The sequence below is a fragment of the Leptonotus elevatus genome, chromosome 18 (genome assembly GCF_054856555.1).
Source record: "Leptonotus elevatus isolate MCC_2025b chromosome 18, RoL_Lele_1.0, whole genome shotgun sequence".
NCBI classification, from domain to species: Eukaryota; Metazoa; Chordata; class Actinopteri; order Syngnathiformes; family Syngnathidae; genus Leptonotus; species Leptonotus elevatus.
The window spans coordinates 874,488-897,606 of record NC_141256.1 but is presented as its reverse complement, the minus strand read 5'-3'; the positions used below and the strand labels follow the sequence as shown (position 1 = coordinate 897,606).

Sequence of the window (23,119 nt, the reverse complement as noted above, 5' to 3'; positions counted from 1 at the left end):
TGCTGCTTGCTCCGCTTAGCAGGCCCATAATAACTAGAAAAATTCCCGCGGAAATTTTGAATGGGCCTGCTAACTCTTGCAACTCTTTTCAATGAGCTGAACAGTTGAAAATTTCAACCGTTGAAATCGGTCAAGAAATGTGGAAGTTAACCATAATCTACTAAAAGTATTACTGCCCCTTTAAGAAACATGCACATTCACGCGCATACATTTGATTTTAACTAACATTTCAATGAGCTGAACAGTTTAAAAATTCAACCATTGAAATCGCTCAAGAAATGTGCAAGTTAACCATAATCAAGATCAAATAAAGTATCTTACTGTCCCTTTAAGAAATATGCACATTCACGCACACACATTTTATTTTAACCAACATTTCAATGAGCTGAACAGTTTAAAATTTAAACCATTGAAATCGCTCAAGAAATGTAAAAGTTAACCATAATCAACAATATGTTACTGCCCCTTTAAGAAACATGCACATTCACGCACACACATTTGATTTTAAGTAACATTTCAATGAGCTGAACAGTTTAAAATTCAAACCATTGAAATCGGTCAAGAAATGTGGAATCTACCATAATTAACAGTATCTCACTGCCCCTTTACAAAACATGCACATTCACGCACACACATTTGATTTTAAGTTGTGAGGAGACGTCACGCACCAACACTCCATTGATTTGTATAGGATTACGCTCACCTCAAACAAAAGCCTCTCGCGACTTAACGGTTGAAGATGCAGATTCCAGAAATGGCTCGTTAGAACGGCAAGGGTTTGGGGAACGCGAGCATGTTCTCAGTTTTTTAATCGGATGAAAAATGACCAAATGAGAGCAGGTTGAAAACTTATGATTGATCGAAAATGAAGAGGGAAAAAACGGCGAAATTAACATGGAGGAGATAGGCGCCAAAGTCCGACTTCTCCTCGCTTAAAGTGAAAATAAAGGTACTAAATGACACCTTAGCCAAATAAAACTTAGTTTTTCAGAAAGCAGAGGCTTGTGGCTACAAAATGTGCGAATTTGATGTCTAGTGAGCAAAGATTGTGGCCATGGTGACGAGTTGAAGTGAAACTTTTGGAAATAGATTTTTTGGTTCCCGTCACTGAAAGCTTAATTGGGTATCAGAGTGGCGATTACACTCACTGTCTTTGAACCCGCACAGGGGGAAGAGCTTTCATTCCTTAATTTTTTTTTTGACACTGAGCTAAAGATGGGAAAAATGAGCTAAAATTCATATCAATCGGTTAACGTATGCGCGCGCAGCGTCTCTTTGAAAAAGGTGCTTGATGTGTGATTTAGTCTTTCCTTTTCCCATTCATTCCTATGGGACTTTTATTTGGGAGTTTTTTGGGAATAGCGTCGCCATGGTAACTGGGAATTCTTAGTCAGATCGAGCCGCATCGTTTGATACCTCATTTGTCCCGGTGCGATGTACGGTACGGGCCGCATTCTTGCGGAAAAATCCGTGGAAGATAATATAATAAGTTGAAAAATAATAAACCCCTTTTCTAGGATAGTAATATGTGCCTGCTTGCTCCGCAAGCAGCAGCTTTGCTGCTGCTTGCTCCGCTTAGCAGGCCCATAATAAACCCTTTTTCTAGGATAGTAATATGTGCCTGCTTGCTCCGCAAGCAGCAGCTTCGCTGCTGCTTGCTCCGCTTAGCAGGCCCATAATAATAAAAATAATAAACCCTTTTTCTAGGATAGTAATATGTGCCTGCTTGCTCCGCAAGCAGCAGCTTCGCTGCTGCTTGCTCCGCTTAGCAGGCCCATAATAATAAAAATAATATACACTTTTCTAGGGTGGATAGTAATATGTGCCTGCTTGCTCCGCAAGCAGCAGCTTTGCTGCTGCTTGCTCCGCTTAGCAGGCCCATAATAATAAACCCTTTTCTAGGGTGGATAGTAATATGTGCCTGCTTGCTCCGCAAGCAGCTCCGCTTAGCAGGCCCATAATAAACCCTTTTTTCTAGGATAGTAATATGTGCCTGCTTGCTCCGCTTTCAGTGGTGGGAACCAAAAAATCTATTTCCAAAAGTTTTACTTCAACTCGTCACCATGGCCACAATCTTTGCTCACTAGACATCAAATTCGCACATTTTGTAGCCACAAGCCTCTGCTTTCTGAAAAACTAAGTTTTATTTGGCTAAGGTGTCATTTAGTACCTTTATTTTCACTTTAAGCGAGGAGAAGTCGGACTTGAGCGCCTATCTCCTCCATGTTAATTTCGCTGTTTTTTCCCTCTTCATTTTCGATCAATCATAACTTTTCAACCTGCTCTCATTTGGTCATTTTTCATCCGATTAAAAAACTGAGAACATGCTCGCGTTCCCCAAACCTTTGCCGTTCTAACGAGCCATTTCTGGAATCTGCATCTTCAACCGTTAAGTCGTGAGAGGCTTTTGTTTGAGGTGAGCGTAATCCTATACAAAATCAATGGAATGTTGCTGCGTGACGTCTGTTGGTGCGTGAATGTGCATGTTTGTTAAAGGGGCAGTTATACTTTTAGTTTATCATGGTTAACTTTTACATTTCTTGAGCGATTTCAATGGTTTAAATTTTAAACTGTTCAGCTCATTGAAATGTTAGTTAAAATCAAATGTGTGTGCGTGAATGTGCATGTTTCTTAAAGGGTTAGTGAGATACTGTTGATTATGGTTAACTTTTACATTTCTTGAACGATTTCAATGGTTTAAATTTTAAACTGTTCAGCTCATTGAAATGTTAGTTAAAATCAAATGTGTGTGCGTGAATGTGCATGTTTCTAAAAGGGGCAGTGAGATACTGTTGATTATGGTTAACTTTTACATTTCTTGAGCGATTTCAATGGTTTAAATTTTAAACTGTTCAGCTCATTGAAATGTTAGTTAAAATCAAATGTGTGTGCGTGAATGTGCATGTTTCTTAAAGAGGCAGTAAGATACTTTTAGTTGATCTTGATTATGGTTAACTTTTACATTTCTTGAGCGATTTCAATGGTTTAAATTTTGAACTGTTCAGCTCATTGAAATGTTGGTTAAAATCAAATGTATGTGCGTGAATGTGCATATTTCTTAAAGGGACAGTAAGATACTTTATTTGATCTTGATTATGGTTAACTTCCACATTTCTTGAGCGATTTCAACGGTTGAAATTTTAAACTGTTCAGCTCATTGAAAAGAGTCAGCAGGCCCATTCAAAATTTCCGCGGAAATTTTTCTAGTTATAAATTTTAGTTGAACATATGTAGAACAGAGAAAATAAAGTACAGTTTTAAAACATTTTCATTCACAATAAATAGTCTGAGATTTATGCGCCGGTGCGTCATGACAGGTACGGTGGTCACATTATATGGCTGTGCGAATCGCCAAACAGAATGAGGGCACTACACAGGGCTGGACTGGGACTCATTTTCAGCAATGGAGTTTCATGGCCCACTTTAGTTTATACAGTGTTTTAATGAAGATGTATATTTCATATGTATTAATGTATCAATCTAAAATAGATTAAGCATTCGAAAAAGTAACCATCGTCAATAGTTATGTTGTATATGATGAAAAACTAAAATAACTTACTAGATCACAATCAGTAAATCTAAACTATGAAAATTTAAAGTGAAGTGTGCTAAAAAATAATAATAATTGATTTGACCACCTGTCATATTCTCTAAGCATCAAGCCTAAATAAGGACATAATAAGGTAAGGTACAAGACAAATTTGATATTTTTTAAGATCTCAAATAATGAACTGCAATCACATTTTAACTTCCATGTGCTTGAATTATTATTAGCAAGGGCAGGGTTTACAAAATGCAAAAGTTTCAGTCACATTTAAAATCTAGTCATTTATATATATATATATATATATATATATATATATATATATATATATATATATATATATATATATATAGTAATTACATTGAAAACAAATATAGAAATGACTAGATTTTAAATGTGGCTGAAACTAACTTTTGCATTTTGTATCCAATTTTGTAAACCCTGCCCTTGCTAATAGTAATTCTATATATATATATATATATATATATATATATATATATATATATATACACACACACACACACAGTGCTAAAAAGAAAATTGTGAACCCGGCAGTCATAGTCAGACTTTTTGTATAAAATATTAAAATAACCTTGTTAAATGTTTATTTATACCCTCATCTACAATGCTGACATTGAAAATAATGGACTTGAACAAAAAGAATGATAATATTGTCATTCATTCTTGAACAAATGTTGTTGATTTAAGAAAAACTCAGATTTCATGGGTGCAAAAGTACGTGAACCTCTCACTTAATCAGACATTGCACCTCCTTTTGCAATGAGAACTTTATCCAAACACTTTCTTTAGTGATTTATCAGATTTTTGCCACTCTTCCTTGCAAAATGCAGCCAGTTGAGAGAGGTTGGATGGGCGTCCAGCATACACCCCCCCCCCCCCCCCCAGTATTTTGAAAGAATTTAAGACAGTTTTGACTGGGCACATCCAAAACATGAATCTTGTTGTTCTTCAGCCATTCCTTGGTTGTATTGCGAGAATGCTTTGGATTATTGTCATGTTACATGATCCATCGTCTACCAGGCTGTAACTTAATTTAACATTCTCACCCCTATGCTCCACTCTAAGGTGAAGGTTCTTTTACTGGTATGCAGTGTTGACTTTTCACCAAACATGACTGTTTTAGTTGCGACCAAACTGTTCAATTTTGGACTTATCTGTCCACAGAAGGGACTTCCAAAAAGCTTCAGTTTTGTCCAGGTACTCTCTGGCAAAGTTGAGATGGACAGCTTTGATCCTTTTTTTTTGTGAGCAGAGGCTTCTACCTAGCAAGCCTTCCATGAAAGCCTTGTCGATTGACTTTTCTTCTGATTGTTGAAACATGCACATGTGTCCCAGATGCAGCAAAAGAGGTCTGCAAATCCCTTGATGTGATGTTCGAGTTGGCTTTTTACCTGAATTATGAAATTTCTTGTGGTTCTTGCTGATATTTTAGAAGGTCATCCACTTCTAAGCAGGATTGTAGTAATTTTCAGTGTTCTCGAGTTGCAAATTATCTGCTTCACAGTGGAATGATGAAGCTCAATTATTTTTTTTTAGATGACTTTATAGCTTTCCCCAGACAGATGTGCTGTCACTAACCACTTCCTGAGGTCCCCTGAGATTTCGCTTCCTCTCAGCATGACTGACCTGTATGGGTTTACCTGGGTAAGACTAAAGTGACGTGGTTTTGTCTCTGTTTCAGTCAGTGATGCACAATTTCTTTGCTAACTCTCTCATTTCATTGGTCCATTTCAGTGGTTAGTTTAGCGACCAATTTGTCCTACCTGATCCTACTTGACAGCTTGTTTTAAGCAATGCAGCTCAGGGTTCACTTACTTTTTGCATCTAATTAAGTTTTGACTACACAATTGATAAAAAAAAATAAAAAAAAGAACAATGCATTGAATTGATAAACCTACACCTGTTATTTCATATAAAATGTAATGGTTCAGATTGAACAACAAAATCTGGTTAAAATAATTGGAAAGTCCAAATTGCTCAAGAGGTTCACAAACTTTTGAGCAGCATTGTATATATATATATATATATATATATATATATATATATATATATATATATATATATATTTATTTATTTATTTATTTTTTATTAAAAAGCAGATCAAGCCCTGTTATTTCTCTTCCTTATAGTGGAGCAGCATGGAATTTATTCCCCTCAATGTAAAACCTACTGCTCCCAACAAATACAAATACCACATTAAATTACTAGTATAAAAATGATCAGCCAATCATGCTATTGGACCATTGTTTACACATTGTTTTGTTTGTTTTTATGTTGCACTTGGTGTTGCTTACGCTGTCTTCTCCAGACACATGCACTTAAGATTTCCAGGATTAGTTTGGCGCGTCAGCTCCACTCCTTTTCTTTAATATTGCCTTTTTTCAGTCTTTTCTGCTATCTGACTTTACTATTTTACTTGAGTGTCTCGTCTGGCTGCAGTGTCGGCCAGAGGGCGCTTTTGAGGGTGGCGGAGGGGAGATCAGCGCAAGGGAGCGAGAGAGAGAGAGAGAGAGACAAAGTGACTGCTCCACTCTTTTCTCTTACCTGACTTTTTTCTTTTCTTTTTTTTTTTACTTTTGAGAGTATTGTTTAATTTGTTTGCTGTGTGTTGGCCAGCAGCCTGGCAAGGGTGGGGGAGGGGAGACAGAGTGAGTAGAGCAGTAGCAGCCAACTAAAAAAAAATCCCGCTGCTCCCGCCTTGTCAGTGCCTGGCACTACCTATTAGGCCACTATATAATGCGGGGCAATGTAGCGAATGAGGGGTTAGGGGATAAGGGTGGACATTCGGACACGGCCCATGCTTGTCTGGCGTATGGTAGAAGTGACGTCAAGAGATGAGCAGTATTGCCATCTAGAGGTTTGGTATGCATCTTATTGTCGGTCCAATTTGTGGAAGTGACGTCGCCAAACGGAAGCTTACTCTGACTGGATAGGGTTTGGGGAACTGCTGCCATCTTAAGGTCTGGCATTGTTATGAATGTACTTAATATTGTAATGCATTAATCTGTGGATGTTTTCTTTTCTACAAACAAGGTGGTGTGGACGGAATTTTTTTGGGGTGGGTTCTTAATAAAAAATACCCTGCTATGTGTGTACAAGGCCTAAAACTCAAACTATTGATGCATTCTGTAGAAAAAATGTCCATTGTAAAAAAACAAAAACATTAGCCTCAGCCATAGGTCATCGGGTCCTCCAATTGGATAAAGACCCAAAACACAGTAATGGTTAAGTTCAAAACTTTGGACGAGTATGACGTTGCCTTTTATAAACTATGATCAAAGTCCTATTAAACCAAGAGCCGAAACGAGCCTGCATGGGGAGTGGGACAAAAATACTTGTTGAGTTACAGAAACTCTTGATTGCACCTAAAATGATGTACATGCGTATATATAAATTCAGTTGTTTTAAACTTTTTTCATCATTCTTTGCAGTGCCTGCAGTTCTTGGTGAAGCACTTTCGGTCACCAGTGAAGCCATACAGAATGAGCTGAGTGTTACCAAGACTTTGGCGTGGAAATACACAGCACTGTTAGAAAAGTATCATGGCAGTCAGCCTGAAAAATATGATGTGTCCCTGGCTCAGCTAACGCAAGCACTCTACAATGTCAGGCAGTGTGAACATTTTCTTCAAATTTTACTGGTGAGCAAATATGGTTTTTGTCATTGCTGCTTGATTCAGCATGTTGCTACAACATTTTCTTGTTGGATTACAGCCATGTTGCATTTGTTGGTGGAACAAGTGACCTGTTCGTTTGGTCACCGAATTGTGTGGGTTGTGTAAAAGATAGGAAATTATTATATTAATTATGTACTAATACTATTAAAGGGATTAGATCATGGTATTTTAAGCCCTACCACAGTTAACTATAGGTATATAATGATTAAATCTTACATTTGACACCATGGCAATGTCTTTTTTTTAATGAAATATTAGGTGTTTTGGTGCGGAAGTAAAACGCCCTGTTCAGTAAAACCTCGCCTCTCCCCATGTGGCTGTCGCGTCCACTGCGAGCTAGCTGCGGCCTGCTGCTGGAGCTCTGCGTTTGAGCACTCCTTTGAATGGCCACGCAAGCCATCAATTCTTCAATAAATATTTGAAACAAAACTGCTTCTTGCCGCAAGAAATCATGGAAGAGGAGGAGGAGTGGAGAGGGAAGAAGAGAGAGGAAAGAGGAAAAAAAACCTGAGCAGGTTGATAACCAGGGACATTTGGCTTACAGTGCGAGCACGCTACCCACCACACCATTTGTTCAGTTTGGTTGAGAAATGCAAAATGTTTACTTGTGGTTTAGACAAATGTCAGCCAGAACACTTTTTGGGACTTTAAGACGGCCAATTGTCAGTGCACTTTGGCTTTGCAAATGTGAAGGATTGCTTTGAATTCATTTAGACAGAATGTTTACTGATAAAGGCTACCTTTGTCACTATCCCATGGAGGTCTCAAAGAAAGTGGGCAAGCATTTAGTCTGCAGAGGTGGTGCGAAGTGGGTCCGCACCTGATGACGTTACAAAGTGAGCACCCACTCGTGTTCTCAGGTTGGGAGGGGCTGGTGCTTGGAGAGCAGAATGACCTAGAATTTCTCATGGAGGGGCTAATGGAGGAAAACACCACTTCTTTGATGTTTTTGGTGAGCAGTTAGCATTTTAACATGGCTAAAAGCTCCCAAAAGTTTTTTTTTTCTCGTTGCTGTCCCTTTAAAGACAAGATGCATTGTAGAGTTTAAAATGTTAATGTTAAAGATTTTTCTACATCATGCATGCTCCACCAAAGGCCAGATGAGTACAAAGAGCCCTGACTTTTTAACTGCGACTGCACCTATCAGCTTGTATCTTCCCTTAAGTGTGGCGTGTACAGGACGAACAATCTTTTTTCTTGGGGGCAGGGAGGCGTGGAGTAGCACCTTGCACAAGTTTGACACAGAGTTTGCATTTATGCTTTAGGCCAGCGGTGGTATTCGTGAGTGAAAAAGTGACGAAACTCTAGAATCCACCTTTAAAATTGCTCAATGCAGGAAATTGAATTTTCCCTACTGTCATCCTTGGCCGAAAAATGAAACTCTCTTCTTCACATACACAATGCACGTATGTCGTCACATCTTCAGACAGAAGGCGTGAAATTCAAACCCGAATCGAGTCTGAAAACTATTGGCCAGAGGCTTGCAGAGATACCCATGGTGAAAAGCTAAGGTGTTAATTTGCTAATTGTGTTTCAGTCATAAATGGTCAAATTAAAAATAGTCTTGTAAAGATAATTTTGGGCAAATTTCTACATTGAGTGGCTTTAAAAAGTTGTCAGTTTTAAATGAAAAAGTGAAATGCTTGTGCAACAGGAAACTGCAATGATGGTGGTTCTATGAAATGCTTGTGACACTGGGACGGGGATTTGGGTGTTTCACTAAAAACAATATAAGTTCTACAGCATTTGGTTTCAGTGGTTCCTCTTTTTAATGATGACCTCTCCAGGTTTGGAGAAGATCCTTTCGGTGATTTATATTATAAATTATAATAATTATAAATCAGTGTATAGTGTGAGCCTACAATATGTGCAATTGCAAATTAATCTATTGTAATCTAATCTAACCTCACTTCACACTGTAAAAAAATGGGGAGTGACTAGACATGTCTGAACATGTCCCGACATGTCCTCTTTTGAGTCTGCCCCCTGTACCATCCGTTATCCGTCTATTGTTAGGACACGTCCCAACTTGTTCAAACAAGTTGAGACCCGTTCAAAACGGGTCCTGACCTGTTCCAGATCACCGGAATTGTGATGTCATAGGAAGTATGTATTTGGGCATAGGGCCGGGACCGGATGTGAGGGCCGGGACTTAGACCGGAAGTGAAGGGGTGGGACAGGAAGTGAGGTCACACCTGTGAAAAAGTTGAGTGCCAAGCAGGCTGGCAATGGGTACCATTTTTATAGTCTTTGGTATCGCCATCTTGCTTTTGCCCTTTTAAAAAGATGCCGCAAAGAGCGCTTCGCCTCTTTTTTTTTTTTTTTGCTAGTGCCTTCTTGACTCTCTTTCATTCCGGACACCTCGTGGTCACCGTTTATGGACAAGTTTTCCGACCACTTGGCTTTTTGGTCACTACAGCCACAGTTTTGAAATTTGCCATCTTGCGCCCAAACGTGCTCCAAGGCAAAGAGCTCAACAAGACACTGTTGACACTATCTGGACTCTGCTTTTGCAACCTTTTTCTCTTTTTTTTCCCTTTGGAAGTCAAGTCCAGTCAGGCCGCCAGCCTCCCACCTTCCATGCTTGCTTTATCTGTAATTCTTGCCAAATTTTGTTTCAGTTTTGTTAGTCTTAATTTATATGGTTATGTTTTCCCATGTGTGTATATATACAGTGGTCCCTTGCTACTTCACTGTTCACTTATCGCGGATTCACTATATCGCGGTTTTGTATTTGGGTCCAAAAGTCATACATTATGGGGTTTATCTTGGGTTTTACCTCGCTATTTTTGCGAGTTTTTCACCAGCCACCAACCAAATTATTATTATTATTATTATTATTATTATTATTATTATTATTATTATTATTATTATTACTACTAAGTTAACAAGTGTTTAGAAGGGTGACACCACCAGCAATATATAAATGTAGATATTCAACTGGTAGAGGTGTTGCTTCTCTACGTCGACACAAGCTTAAATTGCAAAATCATAAAACAGAAAAGTACGACTGGGATTAATTTGATGGAAGTATGAACTATAGAAATACTTAATGATATGGGTAAAATATATATTAATCACTTGTGTATAAAGACCGCCTGGGACAGAAGCTGATTTGTTTACAGATAGAATTATTGAATTGTCTGAAGATGTCACAAACCAATAATTGTATGTGGTGATTTTAATATAGATTTGGGCAACACTGTTGCAACAAATGACTTTAAGAACTACATGGAAATTGCTGGTCTATGCCCTATGATATCTCAACCTACCAGGATCACTACCCACAGTGCTTCAAAACTTGCTAATATTTATACAAACATACATGGTGAAATAACAAGTGGTATATTTACAATAGACATGAGTGATCATCTCCCTGTATTTACAATTTATGAAAAAATAACTACTGTGGAAGATGAAACTCCAATCATCATAAGACACAAATCCAGAAAAGAAATAGAACTCTTAAAAGAAGATTTGAAGAGACAGAACTGGGATCACGTATATACAAATGAAATTGCAAAAAGATTATCTTTATAGAATGTGCTGTCCTCACGACACGTGACTCTGTGCTGCTAGACAGCCAGCGAACTTAAAAGGAAAACTCCGCACACAAAGCGTACTTTTCTTGCTTTATGGAGTTCCTTGCTCTTACAGTCACAGCAAAATATGAATGTAAAAGTATAATGATTTTGTCTCGTAACTGAAACAGAAAAAAGAAAACATACAGTATGTTACTAAACACTGTGGACAGCTGCGACATACAACTAGCTAATACTGCTAATAAGTTAGCCTGATGAAACAACAAATTTACATACACTTGTATGTTCAAAATAAAGTACAACATAGCCTTACTAATACTTACAAAGGTGAATGTCTTCCAAGGCTCAAGTGTCTGGAGCACATTAAACGTGTTTTATAAGTAATACACTGCAAACAAAAATTATAGTGTCCTACAGAGAGGGGAATTACATCAACTCCATTATTAGCAACAGATGATCTTGCTGTACTAAAAAATCAAAACACTCCACTAAAGGAGGATGTCTCACTCTTGACACTTTTTCCAATCAGTTTTAACACTTTATGGAATACTTATCTTTTAGCAAATATTAACTTATTTATAACTTTTAATTAACATATGACACTTGTGAAATATGAAATGAAATAATGCCTCTTCACCAGAACACATGACATAGAATGTTTCTCAAACAAAGAAAAAAAGATGCAGAGCTTAGGTTTAAAAAATATAAAAATAAACTTGTATCCATCCTGAGAAGACAAAAAATTTATTACTTCACCAAATTACTTGAGAAAAGTAAAAGTAGTTAAAAAAATACCTTTTGTTAAAAAAAGTCTTGATTAAAGGCACGACAAAACCAATCTCTCCAAACTATTTTATCAAGGACCACTTGGTATTTTATGATAAAGAGGAAATTGCAAACCAATTCAATGACCACTTTGTGAATATTGCCCCAAGGTTATCAGAAATGATCCCAGACGAAAATATTGATTATGGAATCATACCAAATAACGTAAACAGTATTTTTCTTGACGCCGAACAAGCTAGTGACATTTTGAACATAGTTAAAAATGTTGCTAGTAAAAAAATCAAACGACTATATAGATATGAATATGTCACTGATAAAACAAATCATAGACGTGATTATAGAGCCTTTCACGTTGTAGCGATAATTGATGTTGTCTTTTTGGACGAATCTGTAATTAGATCGGCGCTTGAGGAAGTCGTAATTCCCTCAATCGCCTACAGGGGCACCACGTTCTGTTTACTTTCAATTTTGGAGAAACACAATGAATAAAATCCAAATCCTCATTTATTTATTCATAATCTGAAGTCCCCACATTCAATGTTCCTGTTTCTTTGTATTAATAAAAATAATTACTAATCCACTCGGACACAAGCACGATTGAGACTGAACTAAATTTAGAAAAACATGCATTTATTCACTACGGTTACACATACAGAATCAAAACACTGCTTACCTAACTATCCTACGGTGAAAAGAGAAGGAATAAAATGGAGCTAATAAAAAATAAGAAGGGAACAATTTAACGATGTAGAAAGGAATGGTTGGCTTGCCAAATCTGTGAGATATTGAAGTGAGAAGTTGCACCAGCGATATGTCAAATTGGCTATGAGTGTGGAACTTACTGGAGTGAGTTGAATCGAGCGAGCGGAGAGAAGGTCAATTGAAGGAAAAATTTGCTACCAAAAGAGGGAAAAAGAAAAAAATTATTCCACAGTTAGATAAGGTGCGACGCAGCTTGGGGCTCCCGGCAGATGAGGGGTAGTGCAGCTCAGCTCAAGGTGGATGGTGCTTTCAGGCGAGGTACGGGTTTCAGCCAGAGTTGTACTCTCGGCGCGTGAGGAGGTCCGCGTCTCAGCTGCCTAAATCCAGCTGCTGAGGCCAAGATCCGCTGCGTGCCTGCGTCCCGAGGGAGACCAGCCGTTGAACCAGCTTGCACCGCGACGGGACGCTTGGAGGACGGAGCAAGTACGGGTTGAAGCATGGGGAGTGCGCGCTGCCACAGAGTCCAAACTGTGGTCGCTGAGTGACACACGGTGTCACAGAAAAATTTGTCGGTGACTTTGTGCCACCGAGGTGGGACGAAACACAAAAAAGAAAAAAATGGAAAAATTAGAGCAGAAAGTCCATCTGGCAGGTGGTGCACGCCGGGGCTTGGAGCACGCCGGCGGTTCGGTGTGATCGCCAAGTCCGAGACACTTGGTCGTTCAGGGAACAGAAATGCCACGTGGTTGAAAAACGTGGCAAGGCACTGGGGAGTCCTTTTGTCAGTTTTGGGCCAAACGAGGTGAAAAAGGGGAAAATGGTGAAGCAGGAACGAGAGAGCCGGAACAAGAGCGCTGAATGAGGTTCGCGTCGGCTGTTTTAAAGTTGCGGGGCGTGTCCGTCACAAGAGGGTGCGGGCGCCGTCCCTCTTTTGGCTCAACCCAAGTCAGAGACTTTAAACTCCAAATTATCAAATAATTAATAATTAAATTTGGTCAGGCTGGCAAGTCAAGTTCTTCCAAGCAAAACACGTTATCGTTACACATATCAACTAATAACGCATCATGAGATCATTTTGTTCTTTCCGGAGTAACTAAATAATCTCTGGGTTTATGTTTTCATGTTTACATGAAACATTAAGTTTTGCGTAAGTTCGCTTGTATGTGATGAATTTCTTATGTGAAATGTGTAAGATTGCTTTGTGGAGTATAGGTGTTTCATGTAAGGGCAGTTCCTGTCATGACCACTTGGAGGCACCCTGGTCACGTGTAACCTCTAAGAAGGCTGGAATGTACTGACCAGGATTCCAACGAATCTTTTGGCCCATGTTGTTTTATGACTTTGATAAGATAGAGTTTGCAGCCTGCCAGTCTGGGATGTCAGCAGGGGTGAAGATGATGCTTTCCAATAAAATACTTTGATGCCATAAACTCGTGGTTCTGGCTGGTGACAAACAAACATTCACATCCTGGTGAGATGGCTTGTGATTGACCTCTAAAGAGTGTAATCTCTTTTGGATTGTGGTTTAAGAAAAAAGGGGGAGAAACAGAGCTCAACCACCCCAGGTTGACTGAACGCATATTTCCAAGAGTGAAATGTTAAGGAAAGGAAGAGAAAAAAAACGAGGGGGACTGGTTTATAATTGTTACAACGTATATCTGTAATTTATCATTTATAACAGGAATTTTCCCAGAACAAATGAAAATAGCTAAAGTCGTCCCACTCTTCAAAAAGAAAAAAAAAAGAATTACAGACTGAAGTGTGTCTTCTGCCCAGATTTAGTCATGACTGTAAAACTTCCTCATTTCCTCATTTTAGCTCTGTTCTGTGGCCGAATGTGTTCTTGAGTGATATCGCGTATCTCTGCACGTCCGGCTTATCAGTTAACTTTGCTGAACTGTTTACTGGAAACTTTGTGGCACCGCCCTTCAAAATAGTATAAGAATGTTGTAAGTCCTCTGTAACTTCACACTTGTGATCTGCTACAGCCATTGTCTGTAACTCATTTGTGCCCGGAATATTCTGCAAATAAACGCTTTGAAGGAACTGTTCATCATCTCCACGCTGTATTCGGATAACCAACATTCTCACTACCCGAAATTAAACGAACACGCGGAGGAAAAAGCATCCTCCAACAAGACCTATATCTCTACTCCCACAGTTGTCTAAAATATTGGAAAAATTGTATGCGACAACATTTAATAAATTTATAGATAAGTATAACATTTTAAGTAACAGCCAATATGGGTTTCGCTACAATCACTCAACTACCGTGGCATTAATGGAGTTAACAGAAGAAATTTGCACAGCCATTGATTGAAAACTTGTTTTAGTAAGCGTTTTTTTGTGGATTTACAAAAAGAATTTGACACCTTAGATCCTGTCATATTATTACATAAATTGTTTAACTATGGTATATGAGGTGTTGCACATCAATGGGTTGTCAGTTATTTAAAAAATAGAAAACAATATGTAGAATTCAATAGTAGGTAATCAAAACACAGTTATGGAAATTGTGGGGTGCCGCAGGGATCAATTCTGGGGCCAGTACTTTTTCTTTATGTGAATGATATTACAACCATTTCAAAATTGTTAAAATTTTGTTTGCAGATGACACCACTTTGTTTTATGCCGGGAAAAAAAACTGATTTATAATTTTCAGTTGTAGAAATATGGATGCCGAAGCAACACTTGACTGTGCAAGGCAATGAAATAGAAAGGACTAATGAAATTAGGTTTCTATGGTATCATTATTGATGAACACTTAACATGGAAAGCGCATATAGAATATGTCAAATCTAAGGTGTCACAAGCCGTAGCCGTGTTACACAAGGTCAAAGAATCATTGAACAAGAATGCCTTGTTATTGTTATATAATTCATTGATTGTTCCATACCTGAGCTATTGCATTGAAGTGTGGGGGTGTGCAGCCAAAACCTACACTGAATCCATCTTTCTTTTACAGAAATGTGCTATTACAGAGACCACACTAACCCATTATTTATACAACTAAAAACTTTCAAATTTAATGAATTGATGGAGTTTAACCGCCTTAAAATATTGTACAAAGCCCATCATGAAATTTTACCAGTTGATATACAAATTAAATTTATAAAAAGGGAAAGTGAGTACAAATTAAGGGGAACAGACATTGTGCTGGGGTGAGGTGTCTGGGGGTTTGGCTCCTGGGTTTGCTCTCCGGCCGGTGGCCCCTGCGGGGCCCGGGGGTTGTGCCTTGGCGCTGCCGCGGCTGTGCTTGCTCTGTCCTGGCCGGAGTCGAGGGCTCCCCTCTTTGGTGGAGATTTTCATGCATGCCAGATCCACCACACCAGCATCTACCGAAATTCAAACACAATCTGCTTCTTCCTCTGGTCGTTGAATCGGTGGAGGCTGATGTCTGTGGATCGCACTCTGCTTCATCTATGCTTCCTTCCTTTCCTCAGGCTTTCCTTTGGTCTTTTGAGGTCTCCCTAATTTGTTGGAATTTAGATGTTTCTGGGGTTGGTGAAAGATTCTGGTTGGTAACCTGGTGGGTAGTAGGTGATGTCTGGTCGGTGCTAGATTTCACTTTTCGTTCTTTTCTTGGAATGTCTCCTGACAACCTCACGACCCTAGCTGGATTCTGACGTATTCGGTTTAGGTGAACGGTAGGGGATCTTTATATAGGTTTTAATTTAATTAATGAGCACACACTCACATGCACGCACATATGCACACACATGCACATTCTCACGCACATACAACAAAAAGAAAAATACATAAAAAAAAGAGCGAGCAATGATGATGAATCGGTAAGATTAACGAATGAACAATACTGAGCTCTCTCTCACAAAATAAAAAGAAGGGAAAAAAAGAAAAAACTGAACAGACATTTACAACAAAACAAAAAGAACGATATATTTCAACTCAATTCTATATATATATATAAACAAATGTGAATTGCATGACACGTTGATCATCGACACTTGGAAGTTGTAACGCACCTGTTTTGTTCTGAGCCGTTAGGCGGAGGATGCACTGCGCGGTGGATGTGTTGCACGTCAATTTATGGTATCAATAAGTATCGCAACACACGCTTTAATTTTGAGAACCCTAATTAATATATATATATACAGTATACACATATATATATATATATATAAATTTTCCTAACCGTTTAAGGGTCGCGGGGGCGCTGGAGCCTATCCCAGCTGGCTTAGTTAGGGATATTTGGCTTTTGGGTGAAATTTTAGGACGAACCTAAAATGCACTCAAACCTTTACAGGTGAACTTAATGTGACCTTCTCCAAGCTTTTAAATGCACATGTCCAACTGTTAAATGTTTTTGTACTTTTTGCTCGTTGATGTTCTCTAACAATAAGCTTAACAGCTAAATTCACAACATGTGTTTGATCCTTGAATCGACCAATAAATGTCATGGTTCAATTAGAGCTGATGTTTAAACAGTCATCCTCATCATGCTGTTCACATTTTGACATCATGAGACCAAGACGACACCTAACAGTGGATCAACAGTACCTTGCTATTGTGATGCTTCAAACAGGACGTTCTCAGACGGAAGTGGCCACTGAGCTTAGAGTGTCACAGAGTGTCATCAGCAGATTGCAACAGAGATACCGAGAGACTGGAAGAGTCACAGATAGATGTAGAAGTGGACGTCCTTTGGCCACATCTCTGCTGTTGACCGCTACATTGTGAACAATGCCCTGAGAAACCGGATGATGAATGCCACACAACCCCAGGCACGTTTTGGGTGCCTCTCACCTCCCTTAGTTTCACATTAGACCATTCAAAACTATTTAGATCAGCTTGGTCTGTGTGCTAGACGACCTGCACACCACACCACCAGGCACAGGCATCATTGTCTTACATGGGCCAGAGAGCATTTAGGCTGGACGATGGACCAGTGGGCCCCAGTGCTGTTCTCTGATAAAAGTCTATTCACATTGAGCGGAAATAATGGCCGCTAACGATGTTGGAGACGTCAAGGAGAGGACTATGCAATAGCCACTGTTGTCACCAGACAAGCTTTTTGTTACAGTGTGGGCAGGTGTGTCCAGTCGGTACAGAACTGCCTACACTTTGTGAGCAAGCCCATACTACTTGAACAACATCATTAATCCAATGATTGTGCCCCACCATGAACGGGCCCAATTTCATCTTCATGGACGACAATGCTCCAGCTCATCAAGATGGCATCATCAGGGAACGGCTGTTGGAGACTGGTGTACCTCAAATGGAATGGCTTGCACTTTCTCCAGACCTGAATACTATTGAAAACCTGTGTGGGATCAGCTGAGTTGCTGTGTAGAGGCCCAAAACTCTGCACCTCAGAACCTCAATGACCTGAGGACTGCCCTTCAAGAAGAGTGGGATGCCATGCCTCAACAGACAATGAGTGGACTTGTGAACAGCATGAGATGTCAAGCAGTAATTGATGCTCTCGGGAACATGACGATTTATTGAGACAATTAAATTTTTGTTGTTGTGGTGTATCCACCATTGTTGTTAACCTTTGTTTCAATGAATTGTTTGAGATGAGGAAATCACCGGTGCATCCGTCTACTTAAATGTCCTACTTTCATGATATGATGTCACTGTAGCGTGAACTTTTGACATTTTCCATAAATTTCAACCGAAAGCCAAATACACACACAAACTTAGGGATATTTGGCTTTAAAGTAAAATTTCGGGACGAGCCTAAAATGCATTAGAATCTTTACAAGTGAACTTAATGTGATCTTCTCTAAGCTTTTGAATGCACATGTCCAACTTTTAAATGTTTTAGTACTTTTTGCACAAGTTGCTGTTCTCTTAACGAGGCGATAACGGTAACATTTACAAACGACAATGCTCTTGCTCATCGAGGTTGGCATCATCAGGGAACGATAGTTGGAGACTGGCGTACCTCAAAAGGAATGGACTGCGCTTTCTCCAGACCTGAATCCTATTGAAAACCTGTGGGATCAGCTGAGTCGCCGTGTACAGGCTCCAAGCTCTGCACCCCAGAACCTCAATGACCTGAGGGCTGCCATTCAAGGAGAGTGCCTCAGCAGTCAATGAGTCGGCTTGTGAAGAACATAAGACGTCGTTGTCAAACACTTTTTACACATTCCCTGTAGTAATGTGATCCCAGCCCGGTCACGGAGGAAAGGAAGTAGGAATTCCGGGATGCGCTTTATAGTACTTTTCCTGGAAAAACACTTCAAAGTCCAACATATGAAAAATCGAATTTGATCACAATATTTAATGGTAAATGGAGTTCACTTAAACAGCGCAACAACAGAATCATGCGTTCGTTAAGCCTGACATATACCGTATTTTCACAACCATAAGGAGCATCGTATTGAAAGGCACAGTCTCAGTTATGGGTTGTATTTCTGTGTTTAAGACACACATAAGGCTACTATTTGGCGCATGCATGCCAAAAACAACTTAGCATGCATATAAAATAGTAGCAAGCATTCTACCATATGTTTTAAAAAGGCAACAAGCAAAACAGTAAGTTCCGTTGTACTATTTAACAATGTACTCACATTATTCGTTGCCATGTAGCTCTTCAGACACGTTAGCCTAGGCGTCCACAATCCATTCACATACCGTGGCTTTATCCGTGCGGCCGCCAATGCCTCCCAGTTCGTTTTGATGGAAGCGTGTTCGCCTTCTCTCATGCATCGCTCCCATGCTTCTTGCAACATTACTTTGAACACCCAGTTTCAATGTCCAGCGGTTGTAGTTCCTTCGTTAATCCTGCCGGAATGATGGCAAGCCTCGACTTTGTTTTCTTCTTCTCAACCATGGCTTGTGCCTCGTAAGCATGTCTCTTTGCTCATGCCATTTTCAGGGTTCCTTAGTCAAACCGATGTTGTTTTGCACAGTGCAAATACCAGCAATATTTTGTAATCCGTTCCTGTTCGGTCTCGGCCTGAGTTCGAGTTGTCTCCGCGGATAGCGCCCGGCCGCCACACGTAGCCAAAAAGGTGGGGTCCAAACCGGATAGACGAAATAGACTACAGGAGACAGGAGGTCGCACTGTAGTCTGGCGTTTTATTTTCTCTCTCTTTTTATTCACTTTCTCATTTCACCAATCGTAACGTGCATTGGTACAGCAAAATTTCACCCCATTGCTTAGCAACCACCTCGTGGGACTCAGAGTAAAGCAGCCACTCAGATTAAAGAGTGGATCACTCACCGTCATAAGCGCCAATCACATTCATGTGCACTTCAGTGACTGGTAGGAAAACGCATACTATGACAACATAACAGATGGTAGTTCAATGTGGCTCGCTTTACGAGCACCTCTTGTTTTAAATCTGTTACTGTCAAAATGCACACGTGCTAAACAGTACCAGAGAAGGAAAACACCAGTTCCTGTGATGTCACACTATTTAATCAGAGTCCGCAAATGATAATTCAAGTGTTAATTTGCCCCGCCCACTCAAATGAATGACCGAATAAACACTTATTTGTGCACAGCTCTAATATATACATATATGCCGTTCACTTTCACCACCAGGCCGATTCACGTTTAAGTGCAAAAAGAATTGACATCCTACAGAAGGACATATCCTCACAGATATTCCTGCTAAAATCTTCTGTGCAGCCCAAGACAGCTGTGCCCACTTCAAAGGTTTTTGTAAGTAATTTAGTGATTGCTATAAGAATACAGTCACATTTTTAATGAATGAATGATGAACAACACTATTATTTAATTAAAGGATAACTCAACAGGAAGTGAGACTCTTGCTCTACCCCTCACTAAAATTGGAATCGGCGCTCAAAGCGGGTGTTACCTGGAGGACCGTTGGGTTGTGAATGGGGAGAGGGTTAGTAGTTTAACCCATTAAGGGTGTGTGACCGCGCTTCTACGTTAAAGCTGGGAGCGCACCTGCGCTCTTCTCCCTTTAAACCCGGGAGAGCGGATATGTCATTTTGTTGTGTTTTTGACGAATTTCTGGTCTCTTAGCCGATGAAATGCATCAGAATATGCACGATAGAGTGACGTGGGCTTCATAGCATGTCCTGGAATTTTATTCGAGCGTTTATGGTTGACGCAGATTCACGGGAGTTATTAAATAAATGACGCGATTGACGACAGCGCGGGAGGAATTCGAATCAGTGTAACGAGTCGACAGTGACATACTGTTAAGAAATAAGAAATATGTTTGTAGACAATGAGGCTGTTTAAAATTTTGACGGCTTGGGAATGGGCGACGAATAATTACCCCGATCCCCCTAGGTTATTCCAACTGCGCTCCAGTGTTGAAAGTAAATATATTTGGAGTTATACACCTGCAGATGTGACATTTGTTTGTTGATTTTTAAATAATATATATTGAAGGTTTATAATAATAAACATAGGTTTGTGTGAACGCCACAAGTGTAGGCTCTAAAAAATGTTTGATTCTGCTTCAGGAGCTGAGATATCAATTATTTTTTTTAATATAGTTGAATTTCCAGGAAAACTTTTCGGCATGTTTTGCCAGGCGCTTTAGGCCTTAATGGGTTAAGGAGACGTGTATGGGTATGAGCCGGTGGGTGGCGGGGGCGACTACGTCATGCGGAACAAGTGACGTAGTATGTATCGTCTTGTGTAATGAGAGGACAAACAACTAAATTGAGTTTATCCCAGTGTATTACCTGAAGATGGCGCCAAACACACGTTTTTTGCCCCAATTTTAAGCTTTCAACAAACATGCACTAAAATGTCAAAGTAATGACCAGGACACGTAGACAGCATTTGTAGACACAAAATTTTTTTTATTTATTGTTGAGTTATCATTTAACTGTTCATTGTTTTTTATGTTTTTGTTTTGTTTTAAATCATACTGTTTCAGCCATTGTTCAAGGCCCTGTCAAAACTGTGGTCTGAGCTTCAGGATGAGGCAGAACTGCTGAACATCTTAAACAACATTGCACTCAGATTGCAGTTCTTCCATACCTCTCATGCCAAGATTTTTTCCAAACATCCTTTGGACAGCCTATTGGAGGGAGTAGAAGTAAAAACAGACAAAGAAAGACTGAATGAGCATTCAGGTATGGATGGCATCATACACAGATTTTCATTTATTGGCAAATCATTTTACCAGATATCAGGTACAAGCTGAACTGCTACTTTATACAGGTGAGCGCATTGATCCAGCACAGTTGAAGCAGCATGAGTGGCTCCACCTTGAAACTACTGACAATCTTACCAAGTTACCATTGCAATATAATGGATTCTGTGGCTACACACTTGTTAACAAAGATGGACTTCTGCTTCCAGGTAATAGCCCGTATGGTACCATTGAAATATGAACAGATGGCCACCCACATGTGTGATAAGAGAGAAAAAACCCCAATCTCATCAAAAATTGGACAGGTGTACAATTACATATTGAGCCCCGCCCCAACGTTAGAATCTGGGTTGGTTATTGCACACTTTGGCTTTGTAACATAGTGGTAAATAGTTGTCACGAATGTTGGGTGGGTTAACCTGCAAGCTACTTGGAGGCCAGCGACTACAGACACTAGAGAGCATAGGTGTCAAACTGCGGTCCTCGAGGGCCACAGTCCTGCAGGTTTTGGAGGTTTCCCTCTTCCAACACAAGCTGATTTCAATCAGCAGGATCGTTATCAGGCTTATGCAGAACTTGCTGATGAGCTGATCATATATCAGCTGTGTTGGAGAACGAAAACATCCAAAACCTGCAGGACTGCGGCCCTCCAGGACTGGAGTTTGACACACATGCTATAGAGCAAGCCTTTTCTTGTTGGTGACGCATATGTAGCCCACTAGCCCCCATCTTAGGTGTGTTTGGCTCAAATAGCTCATTGAAATCTTAAGCGATTTTGACGCGGATTGGTTTGTTACAAACATGTCAACCTTTATTTATCAGATAAAAAGTAACTTATTGCTTTTATAAGGGTGACTTGGCCAAATGGCCAACAGCACACATTAAAAACTAAAGCTATACTTACAATAATTGTAAATACATTTTGCAAATGAATGGTGTATAAAAATAAAGTGTATACATGTTATAGAATACACATCATAAACACACGCACTGATCAGTGGTCTCGCACTGTGTATCGATCAGCATGGATCGAAAGGCTTCAAGTGTAATAGGCTCTGAGAGATTTAGTTCAGACTTGTAAGAGTTACAGACTGTGGGGGCAGCAAAACTGAATGTTCTCTTTCCCAGTTCAGTTCTGATGCAAGGAACAAAAAGATGCAGACACCCACATGTGTGATAAGAGAGATATTATCCCATTCTCATCGAACATTGGACAGGTGTACAATCACATATTGAGCCCCGCCCCAACGTAGAATATATATATATCTTTTACAAAGTGAAAGACTTAACATCAGCAAGTGTCATTATCTCTGTAACATCTAGGCCTACTGCCTTCGTCAAAATCCAAATGGAGGGTTTAAATCTAGATTAATCTAGATTAACTCCAGAATTAGAGTGAGATTAATCTAAATTTAAAAAATTCATTTATGCCCAGCACTAATATTGCTGGCCAATATGAGAAAATTGTGGTCCCTTGGAAATTAATAGAATTTATTTCTTTGAATGACTTTAAATCCAGACTAAGAGCATTTCAGACAGACTCCATAATTTGTTGCTGTTTTGTCTAATTGTTATGTCATTTTTTTGTCATGATTGTGTGCTACTTTGTGTTTAAGGTAGAGTCCAAAGTTTTTATTCAGAAATAAACACTAAATAAACACTGGATGTATACACATGAAATCCTTCTCAATCAACACAGCTGGGCTTCTGATAATGTGTGGTGGTGATTTTGTCCTCACCCAACCCCCCCCCCCCCCCCCCCCCCCCCAAACCTGTATTTTGCCATTTTGTT

The 23,119-nt window shown here is 39.6% G+C and overlaps 1 protein-coding gene across 6 annotated transcripts in view; it reads left to right on the top strand.

The window, feature by feature from the left end:
- Nucleotides 1-23,119, top strand: part of cfap206 (cilia and flagella associated protein 206) — a 121,382-nt gene that overhangs the window by 78,587 nt on the left and 19,676 nt on the right. For 5 of the 6 annotated variants that reach the window (XM_086061198.1, XM_086061202.1, XM_086061197.1 and 2 more), the window contains 4 exons: nucleotides 6,997-7,205; nucleotides 19,788-19,907; nucleotides 21,109-21,307; nucleotides 21,396-21,536. In XM_086061198.1, the coding sequence (XP_085917324.1) occupies nucleotides 6,997-7,205; nucleotides 19,788-19,907; nucleotides 21,109-21,307; nucleotides 21,396-21,536 (669 nt within the window). The remainder of the gene's footprint in view (nucleotides 1-6,996; nucleotides 7,206-19,787; nucleotides 19,908-21,108; nucleotides 21,308-21,395; nucleotides 21,537-23,119) is intronic. The other variant, XM_086061199.1, reaches the window with a different exon arrangement.